General features: G+C 43.8%; 2 protein-coding genes across 3 annotated transcripts in view; one reads left to right on the top strand and one right to left on the bottom strand.

Annotated features, from left to right (window-relative positions):
* LOC135551852 (inactive phospholipase C-like protein 2) overlaps window positions 1–1181 on the top strand; it is a 38564-nt gene extending 37383 nt beyond the window's left edge. Inside the window, 1 exon segment of the mRNA XM_064983111.1 lies at window positions 12–1181. Within this exon segment, the coding sequence (XP_064839183.1) occupies window positions 12–194 (183 nt within the window). The 3' untranslated portion in view covers window positions 195–1181.
* A 3815-nt stretch (window positions 1182–4996) lies between these two features.
* LOC135551853 (TBC1 domain family member 5-like) overlaps window positions 4997–14654 on the bottom strand; it is a 28047-nt gene continuing 18389 nt past the window's right edge. For both annotated transcript variants that reach the window (XM_064983112.1, XM_064983113.1), the window contains exons 18-22: window positions 13509–13720; window positions 13287–13386; window positions 9733–9812; window positions 7719–7970; window positions 4997–7477 (exon numbers count right to left, since the gene is read on the bottom strand). In XM_064983112.1, the coding sequence (XP_064839184.1) occupies window positions 7196–7477; window positions 7719–7970; window positions 9733–9812; window positions 13287–13386; window positions 13509–13720 (926 nt within the window). In that variant the 3' untranslated portion in view covers window positions 4997–7195. The remainder of the gene's footprint in view (window positions 7478–7718; window positions 7971–9732; window positions 9813–13286; window positions 13387–13508; window positions 13721–14654) is intronic.

Below are 14654 nucleotides of genomic sequence, written 5' to 3'. Positions count from 1 at the left end.
CTCTCTCTCAGGGGCAGGCAGACCTGCTGAAACGGGCTAAGACGGAGGTACTGGAGAACATAAAGCAGGTCCACTACGCTGCCCTGACCTCTAACCTCAGTAAGGGCGGGACAGGAGAGACAACCCACACCCGGCGCAGCCTGAAAGCCCTTCCTTCAATGTCGGGTACAGCTCCGGCAAGAAGTTTCCCTTAGTCACAGACAGGTCTAGGAACTGTTTACCTGTCTAAAATTATATATTGAACCATAAGGGGAAAATGTAAAAACTGACCGTAGTTCCATTTCTAAGGGCACAATCGTCCTATTCTGAGGATTGTCAGGGTGATAAGAAGTTGCTACATACGTTCTATAGTGATAGGCTCCTTCTGCATCTCACCCGGGGGCTGCTGGAGATTAGTCTGCCATTTTCTCCAGACAACGATGAGGAAGAAGGAGGATGGACTCAGTTGAAGAGAGAAACTCCTGTTATAGCACTGCCAAGAGGGAGGAGTAATGTCGAAGACACTGGAGACAGGAATGTAGAGAGGAATGAAGGAATGAGGTCTGAGAGAAAGAGAGAGACAGACTGCCCTGTCCCCTACTTTGTATGCAGCTATAAATAAGAAATGTTTAATCCTGCTCTCTATGGGGCCGATTCAGACCCGGCTTATGCACTTGTAAATGGAACTTAATTCCCTTTTTATGCGCTTTTCTTTAAAACGTATTCTGACCTTGAATTTTAAAAACGTTTCAGCCAGCTATTCTTTCAGGGTGGAGATCAGAGAAATTAATAAATAAATAAAAAACTGAAATATCACATTTACATAAGTATTCAGACCCTTTACTCGGTACTTTTTGAAGCATCTTTGGCAGTGATTCCAGCTGCAAGTCTTCTTGGGTATGACGCGACAAGCTCAGCACACCTGTATTTGGGGAGTTTTTCCCATTCTTCTCTGCAGATCCTCACAAGCTCTGTCAGGTTGGATGGGGAGCGTCATTGCACAGCTATTTTTAGGTCTCTCCAGAGATGTTCAATTCGATTCAAGTCCGGGCTCTGGCTGGGCCACTCAAGGACATTGAGACTTGTCCTGAAGCCACTCCTGCATTGTCTTGGCTGTGTGCTTAGGGTCGTTGTCCTGTTGGAAGGGGAACCTTCACCCCAGTCTGAGGTCCTGAGCGCTCTGGAGCGGGTTTTCATCAAGGATCTCTGTGTGGCTCAGTCGGTAGAGCATGGCGCTTGCAACGCCAAGCGTCGTGGGTTCGATTCCCGCTGGGACCACCCATATGTAAAAGTAGTGGCCCCAGCCGACTTGTAAGTCGCTTTGGACAAAAGCGTCTGCTAAATGGGCTATATATAAGGATCTCTCCATTCATCTTTCCCTCGATCCTGACGAGTCTCCCAGTCCCTGCTGCTGATTAACATACCCACAGCATGATGCTGCCACCACCGTGCTTCACCGTAGGGATGGGGGCAGGTTTCCTCCAGACGTGAAGCTTGGCATTCAGGCCAAAGAGTTCAATCTTGGTTTCATCAGACCAGAGAATCGTTTTTCTCATGGTCTGAGAGCCTTTAGATGCCTTTTGGCAAACTCCAAGTGGGCTGTCATATGTCTTGCACTGAGGAGTGGGCACTCTACCATAAAGGCCTGATTGGTGGAGTGCTGCAGAGATGTTTGTCCTTCTGGAAGGTTCTCCCATCTCCTCAGAAGAAGTCTTGAGCTCTATCAGATTGACCATCAGGTTCTTGGTCACCTCCCTGACCAAGGCCCATCTCCCCCGATTGCTCAGTTTGGCCGGGCAGCCAGCTCTAGGAAGAGTCTCGGTGGTTCTAAACTTCTTCCATTTAAGAATGATGGAGGCCACAGTGTTCTTGGGGACCTTCAATGCTGCAGACATTTTTTGGTACCTTGCCTCGACACAATCCATTCTTGGAACTCTACGGGCAATTCCTTTGATCTCATGGCTTGGTTTTTGCTCTGACATGTGCTGTCAACTGTGGGACCTTATATATATATATACACACAGGTGTGTGCCTTTCCAAATCATGACCAATCAATTGAATTTACCACAAGTGGACTTCAATCAAGTTGTAGAAACATATAATGGATGATCAATGGAAACAGACTCCACCTGAGCTCAATTTCGAGTCTCATAGCAAAGGGTCTGAATACTTATGTAAATAAGGTTGTTTTTTTTATACATTTGCAAAAATGTCTAAAAACCTGTTCGCTTTATCATTGTGAGGTATTGTGTGTAGTTTGCTGAAGATCTTTATTTAATCCATTTTAGTATAAGGCTGTAATGTAACTAAATGTGGAAGAAGTCAAGGGGTCTGAATACTTTGCGAAGGCACTGTGTGCTGTATTCTTACCTTAATTCCACCACCGTTACGTGCGAGGAAAGGATGGGTAAGGTCGAGCAACCTGTCGGTTCCAGGTGGAACAACATCTACTTCATTCTTTCCTGATACAAATAACACCATTCTCCACACACTGTAATTTACACATTGATAAGAAATATTGATTTGGTCTGGGTAAATGAGTAAACCATTTGGATAAGGGGATCGTAAATATAAATTACAATTGTTTAGAACTATTTTACCTTGATGATCGTTCCAGATGAATGTGAAACCAGTCATATGTCAGTAAATTGAAGCATATCAACATGTCAACTTTTCCACTGTGAATTTGATGAAATGCTGGCCTTAACTTGCAGGGATGAAATGTGGAGACTCAAGCTGGAGGTTTCTGTAGCCATGCGTAAATAGTGTAGCGCCTAACCTACCGAGTTGATTTATAGAATGTTTTAATTATATGCCCCGACTTCTCACCGTATTGTTTTTTACAATTTGTATTCTGTTAAATATCAGCCACTATCGGGTAGCCACCGCCCATTTTACCCACATACATTTATAACCACTATTTTTGATTCACCAATATATTTTGTGCATAAAAACCATCCAAATGTACTTTTTTCATTTTTCAGAAAAACTTTCCTAACCCTAAAAAATATACAATGATTTGAGTATTTTTAAATCTACCAATTGGTGCTGAAAAGGAGACGTGTATTTACATGGCTTTCTTTCATTAATCCCTAATATTCTGAACAGTTCTTTCCATATATTGTCTGCCGAGAAAATTCTAATTAAAAGGTACGCAAAATTTTAAGGGGTGGCTTTAGATAAATGTACTGAAAACTCCACAAGAAAATCTTTTGGTCAGCCAGTGGGAAGATTTTCAGCTGTGTAATTACATTTTTCCGCTCGCACAAGGGAACCACACCTGCAAAGCCAATTACACACCTACATAAGGTGAGTCTGAATACCAACTACTGACAAGTGAGTAGGAAAGGGGTGTGTAGGAAAAGCGTATATTTCCTAAGTCAGAATCGGGCCCTATGTGCAATGTTTGTTACTCTTGGTTTGTGTTTATTTTGGGGGGAGTGAAGAGTGTTTTCAGGGTCATGAAACTATACAGTCCCTTCAGAAAGTACTCACACCCCTTGATTTTTTAAACATTGTTGCGTTACAGCCTCTACTTAAAATTGATTCAATTTAGGACACTACCCATCCTGATAACTTGGCCCTGAAGCTTTTGGAAGTTTAATTTCTGTACCTTTATTGTGAAATGTGTAGCTTCCAGAAGCTTTAAAATGAGGCCAGATTGTCAGGATGGGTAGTGTACTGTATGAGTACACATTAATTACAACTAAGCACCCTTCAAGATACACAGGATTTAGCTCGTTAAAATGAAGTGTAACAACTAGTAATTACATTGTACTTAGTTAAACATTACATGTACTGTGTTTTTCCACATCTGGGATGCCACCAGATGTCAAGTCATTGAGTTTGACCTACTGATCTGTTTTTACCTGATCAAGTTAACCCAGATGCTGCACTTTATTTTGGGGTCAAGTGCCAGCAACAACACTGAGCGGAGATATAGTTTGAACAGTGCACATTCAAGGCTAAGTAATTACAGCCTATTGAGCATAAGCTATAATCTCTCAGATACCCAGCACATCCGCGACTGATCACAACCTGTGAGACAGTTGTTACTGTATGCAGCTGAGAAGAGGCGAAACACTAAGCTGGTGAATTTAGTGGAAACCCGCCCATTTGTAACACCCTTGTATTTACACACTGTTGCTAGTTAACCACAGTACTTATTACAGTGTAACAAGGACCCCTTCAAACTAAGTGTTACTGGAAAAAGGGGCGTGAATATGTTTTGAAGGCCTGTAGCACAAAGTGAATCTGATTGACAGAAGTGTGTGTTTCAGGAGGCTGATACAGAATGTGTGAATGCTACTGATATCTAATAATGAAATGCCATTTAGCAGACACTTTTATCCAAAGCAACTTACAGCAGTACGTACACTTTCATATTGGGTTAGGGTCCGTTTCAGACTAGCTGGGCTGTCAATGGGATGCTGGTCAGAAAAGGCACTTAGCAATGTGACTGCTATGAGAATAAGCTATGGTCAGAAGGTCCACGAATGTTCTACTCATCCTAATTCTATGGATGTCTGTTGGTGGCATAGGGTTAATTTAACTCAACCAGACAGTGTTAATGATTCAACCTTCAGAAACAGTGTAATAGTATTTCAAGTTCTCCTTCCATGGCACTTAGACCACTGTTCTGTTATGGTGTTGTCACATTACGCTATTTTAATATCTGGTTTTATCCTCATTGAATAAAATATTACTGCATTTTTACAAAATGGTAATTTTCAATCATTGGCCTTTTGTCTTAAGTCAGTGTGACAAATCTGCCTGCACTGAGGGATGAGCGTTGCCTAGATGCCACCTGTCGGAAGACAATGGTTGGCATCTTGAAAACCTTTATTATTCACCTGATGTTATAAGACAAGTTGTCTCAATAAATTGACATCAATATCTCTTCCAAACCATATCCATTAGATGTATTACCACACCCAAACTAGGTCGCAGTTGTAAATGAGAACTTGTTCTCAACTGGCTTACCTGGATAAAAAAAACTATATGCAAATAAACCAGCTAATTTATAATCTGTCTGTGTCTTTATTACCATAAAACAGTGCTCTCAAAAATCACACAGCTTTGACCCTGGACTCTTGATAGCCACACATGCAATCAGAGAGACAACTAGGGCCTGACATCAAAGAGAAGCCACAAAGTATTGAACTGGCATTTTCAAATGTCACACACACACATCAGTCTGGTGATCACTGACCGACAACACTCAAACACACTAAGGGGTCAGGCTCTATTCAATTTGTACGGCTGAAGAGTTAAGTTGTACTCACAATTCAGCATGTTGCTACAGACTACAATGTCCTGTTGAAAAGCAGTACAAAGCCACAACGACACAGGCATACTTTAGCAAGAGCAATGCTTTTATTGGTCTAGTTAATCTGGGTTATAGGGACATCCCTTATGTGCAATGCTTTTATTGGTCTAGTTAATCTGGGTTATAGGGACATCCCTTATGTGCAATGCTTTTATTGGTCTAGTTAATCTGGGTTATAGGGACATCCCTTATGTGCAATGCTTTTATTGGTCTAGTTAATCTGGGTTATAGGGACATCCCTTATGTGCAATGCTTTACTTGGTCTAGTTAATCTGGGTTATAGGGACATCCCTTATGTGCAATGCTTTTATTGGTCTAGTTAATCTGGGTTATAGGGACATCCCTTATGTGCAATGCTTTTATTGGTCTAGTTAATCTGGGTTATAGGGACATCCCTTATGTGCAATGCTTTTATTGGTCTAGTTAATCTGGGTTATAGGGACATCCCTTATGTGCAATGCTTTTATTGGTCTAGTTAATCTGGGTTATAGGGACATCCCTTATGTGCAATGCTTTTATTGGTCTAGTTAATCTGGGTTATAGGGACATCCCTTATGTGCAATGCTTTTATTGGTCTAGTTAATCTGGGTTATAGGGACATCCCTTATGTGCAATGCTTTTATTGGTCTAGTTAATCTGGGTTATAGGGACATCTCTTATGTGCAATGCTTTTATTGGTCTAGTTAATCTGGGTTATAGGGTCATCCCTTATGTGCAATGCTTTTATTGGTCTAGTTAATCTGGGTTATAGGGACATCCCTTATGTGCAATGCTTTTATTGGTCTAGTTAATCTGGGTTATAGGGACATCCCTTATGTGCAATGCTTTTATTGGTCTAGTTAATCTGGGTTATAGGGACATCCCTTATGTGCAATGCTTTACTTGGCTACCACAGGAAGCAAGAGAACTAAATACAGGGACACCGGAAATAAATGAAACCTGTTATTATTCCATAGATAAATTTGAATTAATTTCTTAAAAAAACAAAAACTTTCACCTTGTAATGCAGTGCAGGTTAAAATAGCTTCTAACAACGTCAAGGAGAAAGAGGGAGTCAGGTAATCTGCCAATGATTTTACAGGCACTGGTTAGAAGTTGTCCCTAACAACCGATACAGAATCAGATATTTTAAAATCCCCCTAATGGTAGGTGAAGGACTAGCGATTGGGAGTCTGATCCTAGATCTGTTAGGAGCAACTTCTCTTGAACAGTTAAAGACCAATCAAAGAAGAGATGAACGGCGGTAAGACAAGTCATCTTTAGACACAGGCATTAGATGGACAGACAGCTCCCCTACCTGGAGAAACAGGGTACTACCCTACCCTTCAATTACTGCTACATACAGAGAGAAGGGAAAGGATTCCCCACACTGATAAATGCAGTATGAATTCCAGCTCCTGAGGGTAGCCTGTAGTGAACTGTCCTAGTGGTGCCATCTTGTGGCAAAATGGGTATTATTAAAGTCACTTGTCTTGAAGTCAGAGGTGGGGTTGGATAACTGCTAAGACCCAAGCATACAGGAGGGCAGGCAATAGGCATAGGAGAGATCTATAGTATTCAAGGAATACAGATCAGGTTAGAGAGGGTAATGTGTCAGACATGAGGACAGACAGAGGAAATTATAAAGTATTGGCGACTGCCTGACAGTAGGTTGGCTGTCATAGCCCAGTCCACATGTGCAAGTTTCATCCAGCAGTGGCACATTGGTTTGTCCCTATGAAACAGCATATCCTCCAGGTTGGGATGAAGTAACCCCCTAAAGACTGATCTACGGTCAGTTTTGCATTTCTCCCCCTAATGGTTAAGGTGGGGATAAGGGGATTGATAAACTGATCCTACATCTCTGGTTAGGGGTAACTCCCACCCAGATCAGTACAGTATAGTCCCTCACAGGTCCTGGGGGTTGACGATGGTGAAGTCATAGTCTTTGCTGTGAGTGCTGCCCTCGTCTGGGCTGGAGGAGCCAGACGCTGCACCCATTAGGGGGTCCTGGAACACCCCCACGCCCTCTGGCTCCACCCTGAGCGAGCCACGGAGCAGTCTGATTGGAGGGGTCCTCTCGGCCCCTCCCTCGGTGGGCTGCAGCTCTCCGTCCTGCGAGACCAGGATGTAGTCGTCCCAGTTCTTCCCCTCAGAACCCACAGACAGAGATGACTCTGGGGGAGACGCCTGCATGGGGAGACAAGGGGCTTGTTCAACACTGCTGCTGACACGCTGATCTACAAATCACCTTGTATCATAAATAAAGTCACCATTTACCCACAATGCATCAAAACATTTGATGTATAGGGGATGTAAACGAAGTGGTGAGATATCGGAACGGGTGTGAATGGTCTCTATTTGCAAGTACCAAAGTATGCAAGGGTACACTGCAAAGAGTATGTATGAATATAACCATGTGTGTGTTCACCTGTTGCTCTGACTCCGTGTGCTCATGCTCTTCCTCCTCTCTGTCCTTCTGTTCTCCATCACCGTCGCCACGCTGCGGTGTGGCCTGGAAGGGGTGTTTGTCATGGTGACGGTTGGCGAGCTGTTCTACGATGGCTGCAGCGGCATTGGAGGCGTGGTCATAGTGGTCGTCAGCGATGGTGATCTCCTCGTTCTCCTCAGCCTCCAGCAGGCTCTGGTTGAAACGCAGCGCTCCCTTCAGGATGTCCTTGATCTGAAGGATTCATTCACAAATACACAGAGCAAGTCATGATGAACACACAGAGAGAGTACAAAGAACACACGAACTGACAACACATATGGTTAAATGCCAATATTTACAAGCGCCGGAAGAAATGGCTGCCGTTTTACGGTCTCCTAACCAATTGTGCCATTGTGTGTTTTTTGCATTAATTGTAACTTATTTTGTACATAATGTTTCTGCCACCGTCTCTGATGACCAAAAAGAGCTTCTATACATCAGGACAGCAGTTACTCACCTCGTTCTGGAAGAATAAGCAGACCACCGTAGTCCCTGTGCCCAAGAACACCAAGGTAACATGCCTAAATGATTACCGACCCGTAGCACTCATGTCTGTAGCCATGAAGTGCTTTGAAAGGCTGGTCATGGCTCACAACACCATTATCCCAGAAACCCTAGACCCACTCCAATTTGTATACCGCCCCAACAGATCCACAGATGATGCAATCTCTACTGCCCTTTCCCACCTGGACAAAAGGAACACGTATGTGAGAATGCTATTCATTGACTACAGCTCAGCGTTCAACACCATAGTGCCAACAAAGCTCATCATTAAGCTAAGAATCCTGGGACTAAACACCTCCCTCTGCAACTGGATCCTGGACTTCCACAGGCCGCCCCCAGGTGGTAAGGGTAGGTAGCAACACATCTGCCACGCTGATCCTCAACACGGGGGCTCCTTGGGTGGCTGCTCAGTCCCCTACTGTACTCCCTGTTCACTCATGACTGCATGGTCAGGCATGACTCCAACACCATCATTAAGTTTGCCAACAACACAACAGGGGTGGGCCTGATCACCAACAACAAGACAGCCTATAGGGAGGTCAGAAACCTGGCCGTGTAGTGCCAGGACAACAACCTCTCCCTCAACGTGATCAAGACAAAGGAGATGATTGTGGACCACAGGAAAAGGAGAACCGAGCACGCCCCCATTCTCATTGATGGGGCTGCAGTGGAACAGGTAGAGAGCTTCAAGTTCATTGGCCTCCAAATCACCAACAAACTAACATGGTCAAACACACCAAGATAGTCGTGAAGATGCCACGACTAAACCTATTCCCCCTCAGGAGACTGAAAAGATTTGGCATGGGTCCTCAGATGTTCAAAAGGTTCTACAGCTGCACCATCGAGAGCATCCTGACTGGTTGCATCACTGCCTGGTATGACAACTGCTCAGCCTCTGACCACAAAGCACTAAAGAGGGTAGTGCGTACGGCCCAGTACATCACCGAGGCCAAGCTTCCTGCCATCCAGGACCTCTATACCAGGCGGTGTCAGAGGAAGGCCCTAAAAATTGTTTTGTCAGACTCCAGCCACCCTAGTCTTAGACTGTTCTCTCTGCTACTGCAGGGCAAGCTGTACCAGAGTGCCAAGTCTAGGTCCAAGAGGCTTCTAAACAGCTTCTAACCCCAAGCCATAAGACTCCTGAACATCTAGTCAAATAGCTACACAGACTATGTGCTTTGTCTCCTCCCCTATTTTACGCTGCTGCTACTCCCTGCGTATTATCTACGCAGTCACTAATGATACCTACATATTACCTCGACTAACCTGTGCCCCTGCACCGGTACCCCCTGTATATAGCCCCGCTACTGTTATTTTACTGCTGCGCTTTAATTATTTATTTGTATTTTTTAACTCACTCGTTTTTCTTAAAAATGCATTGTTGGTTAAGGGTTTGTAAGTAAGCATGACTGTAAAATGTGATTTGTCATGCACAAATGCATACACACACCTGTTTGAGTCCAGCCAGTGACACCAACACCTCGTCTTCTTTCTCCAGGTGCTCCTGTAGGATCACCTCCTGGATCTTACCTGAGACAGACATCAGATCACAGATATAGCAGTAACACACAGCCAACCAGTTAACCAAATAAAGCCCGTTTTAACCACACAACTGAGTACATGTGTATACTGATTTAAAATCACTAGATTGCTCAAAACATCACTGTGGTTATAGCTTAACTCAGCGATTCTCAACTGGTGGGTCATGACTGTCTGTTTTTAGTCAATGTTTCTCTGAAGAAGAAAAAAACTCCAGTCTTAACATAAATCAACTAAAACTATGTAGATATGGAATGCCGTTTGGGTCTTTGCGTGTCAAAAAATGTGAAATAAGCTTTTAATTTGACCCGTCAAATAACAACTATATTAGAGAATGATGTGCTCGCTGAATTTGCATGTGCAAGCCAAGCACCACCACTATGATCAGCAGCACTGTTAAAGCTGAAGAAACGAAGACCTCCATAAACAAGCACACACCGGCCACAATGTGTTTTCAATAGCACTTTGGTAATAATACCTTTTCCCATTCGGTCGAACAAATAAACGTCTGCAAACATTTGAAATAAGATGCAGATCAACAAGCAGGATAAAACAAACGTAAGCAAGGTAGTCCAACATTCTCCCAGACGTGCAACATTCTCCCAGACGTGCAACATTCTCCCAGACGTGCAACATTCTCCCAGACGTGCAACATTCTCCCAGACGTGCAACATTCTCCCAGACGTGCAACATTCTCCCAGACGTGCAACATTCTCCCAGACGTGCAACATTCTCCCAGACGTGCAACATTCTCCCAGACGTGCAACATTCTCCCAGACGTGCAACAATCCCAGAGGCTGGGGGGGACGGATGGGGATCCTGCTGCTTCGAGTCCCTACCACTTCTGCCTGCCAGCCACATCCCAAGCAATTGTACCTGATTCAACCAAGCTAGTCAAAATTAAATACAGAACAATAATGACGCATTTTGTTAACATTGATAACAGTTTGGAAATTGGAGCCAGGCTGTCACCCTACTATGTTGACTTTGGTTTACAGTATGATAAAGTCACTCATATATTTGATACAGATTTTATCAGCAACTTCTGGGATTGCTAGCTGGCTTTAGCTTGGACCAATGCAACCACCCTGAAAATGTTGACCAGAAACTGCAACCATTTTCAATATTCTTAGCAATGATTTAGGAATCCATGTGACTAAGCATTACCCAGGCAGCCACTTGTTCTCCTACTCTAAATCAAACTTCTGTTCATTAAAATAACTAGCTAGATAGATAAGGAAATAAACAAGCTAGCCAGCTACCTAGCCCCGTTACCCCCAAACTAATGTAATAAGACTGGACCCGACACTTATGTGAAGTAGAATTTGCAATCTAAATAAAAAGATCCCTCTTTGAAAGTAATGCAAATGGATACAAATCGTGGAATTATGCAATATTTGAACTAGATAATACTGAACAAGGTTGAAATGTTATGTAAATTCAACAAACGACAATTAGTTAATTTGACAAAACAAATATGTTGAAATCGCACTGTTGATGTATTAGACTTCTGTATGCATTGGGGCATACTTGTATTTCACTGTAAAGCCTTACCTATGGATTGTGGATCAATGAAATTGGCCATCAGTCTACTCAGTGACACCCACAGAACACAACTCTAAAGAGTCCACACATTTTTGCAGCGTAGCTCTTGCAGGACTGACTATGGGAAATCACCTCCCCAGTCTGCCTATTGTGGGTATTGACATTCCTATTGCACTGTACAGCCTTACCTAAGAATACAGTATGCCCCCAATGCAATTCTAAAGCCTTATATATCCAGAGTGATTTGAAATGATTTGTCAAATTAACTAAATTGGCTTTCGTTGCATTTATATAACATTCCAACCTTGTTAAGCGCCAACTATGGCATGATTCTCTATTTGCATCACTTTCAATGAGGGACTCTTATTTTGTTGGCAAACCACAAGCTTCACATAGGTGGGTCCGACCATCATCAACCAAATACTAAAACGGTCTTGTAAATTATGGGTATAAGTAAATAAAAGGATGTTACCCCATTTTCCCCAATTTTGTGATATCCAACTGCAATCTTGTCTTTTTATTTATTTTACCTTTATTTTACTAGGCAAGTCAGTTAAGAACAAATTCTTATTTTCAATGACAGCCTAGGAACAGTGGGTTAACTGCCTGTTCAGGGGCAGAACGACAGATTTGTACCTTGTCAGCTCGGGGATTTGAACTTGCAACCTTCCGGTTACTAGGCCAACGCTCTAACCACCAGGCTACCCTGCCGCCCCGTCTCATCGCTGCAACTCCCTAACGGGCTCGGGAGAGGCAAAGGTTGAGTCACGTGTCCGAAACATGACCCGCCAAACCACTCTTCTTAACACCCGCCCACTTAATCCGGAAGCCAGCCACACCAATGTGTCGGAGGAAACACGGTCTACCTGACGACCAAAGTCAGCCTGCAGGCTACCTGCCCGCCACAAGGAGTCGCTAGAGCGTGATGAGCCAAGTAAAGCAAACCTAGCCAAACCCTCCCTAACCCAGACGACGCTGGGCTAATTGTGCACCGCCCTATAGGACTCCCGGTCACGGCTGGTTGTGACACAGCCTGGGATCGAACCCGGGTCTGTAGTGATGCCTCAAGCACCACTCGGGAGGCCAAATTATGGGTATTTTACATTATGAAACCTAGGTAGATAGCTAACTATAGCTACTGAAACAGATTGTTGTTTTGCTATGTTTTTTGGGGAGAACATTGTTTGCATCCATCAGCAAGCTTTTTTTGTTTCTGACCAGCACTGTCCCCGAGCTTGGGGAGGTGTGTGTCTGCCTCATGCGGCAGCGTCAGGTGTGCGACACCAAACTTGACCAGCATCATAGCATAAGTATCGGTGAATGGCTATAAAATACGAGTGAGTGCTAAATTATTAAATTAAGTGTTAAATTATGTGACGTGCAGTCATATTCAGGTCCTGATTGGTCAACAATCTTATTTGTCGGGCTAAGTGTTGAGGTGTATGTGTGTAGAAATTATAATGGACCTAATATTTTTAAACAACTTAACCTCTGAACTATCTCAAAGTATTTACAATAGAGTTATTAGAAGCACTATTTGGCAGAGTTGGTTGATTGTGTGCAATGCTGTCAAGGCAAAGGGTGGCTACTTTGAAGAATTTCAAATAACCCTCTGAATCAGAGGTGTGGGTATCTGCCTTAAATCACCGTCCATGTCATCGGCGCCCGGGGAGCAGTTGCTGTTTTTTAAATTTAACCTTTGTTATTTAACTTGGCAAGCCAGTGGGTTAACTGCCTTGTTCAGAGCCGAACAACAGATTTTTATCTTGTCAGCTCAGGGATTTGATCCAACAACCTTTCGGTTACTGCCCCAACGGTCTAACCACTAGGCCACCTGCCGCCCCTGTTTGTTAGGGGTTAACTGCTAAAGGGCAGAACAGCAGATTTTTCCACTATTGTATTGGTAGTAGGTAGACTTACCAATATGTGTGTTCATCATCTTGGCACAGTACTTGCTCATAGCCTCCAGGTCGTTGATCTGACCCTGCAGGAAGGACACCTGGGCCTCCAACTCCTCCTCCTGACACAACACAGAGGGGACAGAGTTAGAGAGAGTGTGGATCCTTAGAGGGAGATCGAGGAGAGAAATAGGAGATAGGTGAGAGACTTGCAGAGACAGGGAGACAGAGCTCGTGAACTCACAGCCTCTTTCTTGCCCATCATGGTCTTGCTGTGGGAGCGAGAGCGAGTGATGTTGAAGAAGGAATCCTTCTTGGTGGCCGAGAGGGGCGGAGACGACGTGCTGGTGTCACTTTCCCTGGTGACAGGAAGGGGTGGGGATGCAGTGGTGTGACCCCGCCCTCCAGAGAGGCTCTCTATGCTGGGTGAGGAGCTAGCTGTCCTGGAGATTTGGCCTGAAAGAGAGAAAGACACGTGGGCTGTGAGTAGCAGAGAGAGAGAGGAGATGGACCAGTCCAGTTGTGGACAACCTTGGTCCTGGAGAGCCTGTACCAGGGAGAACTTCCAGGTAGATACAACATGCAGAGTGGGTGGCAAATGAATAAGTTCAATATTTCAACTAAAAACCTTGTGTTTGGGACAAATTATTCACTAAATCCTAAACCTCAACTAAATTATGTGGAAATTGACCAAGTAGAGGTGACTAAACTGCTTGGAGTAACCCTGGATTGTAAACTGTCATGGTCAAAACATGTTGATACAACAGTAGTTAAGATGGGTAGAAGTCTGTCCAAAATAAAGCGCTGCTCTACCTTCTTAACACCATCAACAAGGTTTATCACACCTGGAAAACTGTTCAGTCATGTGCCACAAAAAGGGACTTAAAGTAAAATTGCAATTGGGTCAGAACAGGGCAGCACAGCTGGCCCTTGGATGTACACAGAGAGCTAATATTAATAATATGCATGTCAATCTCTCCTGGCTCAAAGTGTAGGATAGATTGACTTCCTCACTAGTTGTATATATGAGAGGTATTGGCATGTTGAATGCACCGAGCTGTCCGTTTAAACAACTAGCACACAGCTCAGACACCGATGCCTACCCCACAAGACATGCCACCAGAGGTCTCTTCACAGTCCCCAAGTCCAGAACAGACTATGGAACTCTATTCCACAGTACTACATAGAGCCAGTACATGGAACTCTATTCCACAGTACTACATAGAGCCAGTACATGGAACTCTATTCCACAGTACTACATAGAGCCAGTACATGGAACTCTATTCCAGAGTACTACATAGAGCCAGTACATGGAACTCTATTCCAGAGTACTACATAGAGCCAGTACATGGAACTCTATTCCACAGTACTACATAGAGCCAGTACATGG

Source organism: Oncorhynchus masou, chromosome 13 (genome assembly GCF_036934945.1).
Source record: "Oncorhynchus masou masou isolate Uvic2021 chromosome 13, UVic_Omas_1.1, whole genome shotgun sequence".
Lineage (NCBI taxonomy): Eukaryota > Metazoa > Chordata > Actinopteri > Salmoniformes > Salmonidae > Oncorhynchus > Oncorhynchus masou.
The sequence above is the reverse complement of the archived record's forward strand: the minus strand, read 5'-3'. Positions and strand labels throughout refer to the sequence as shown.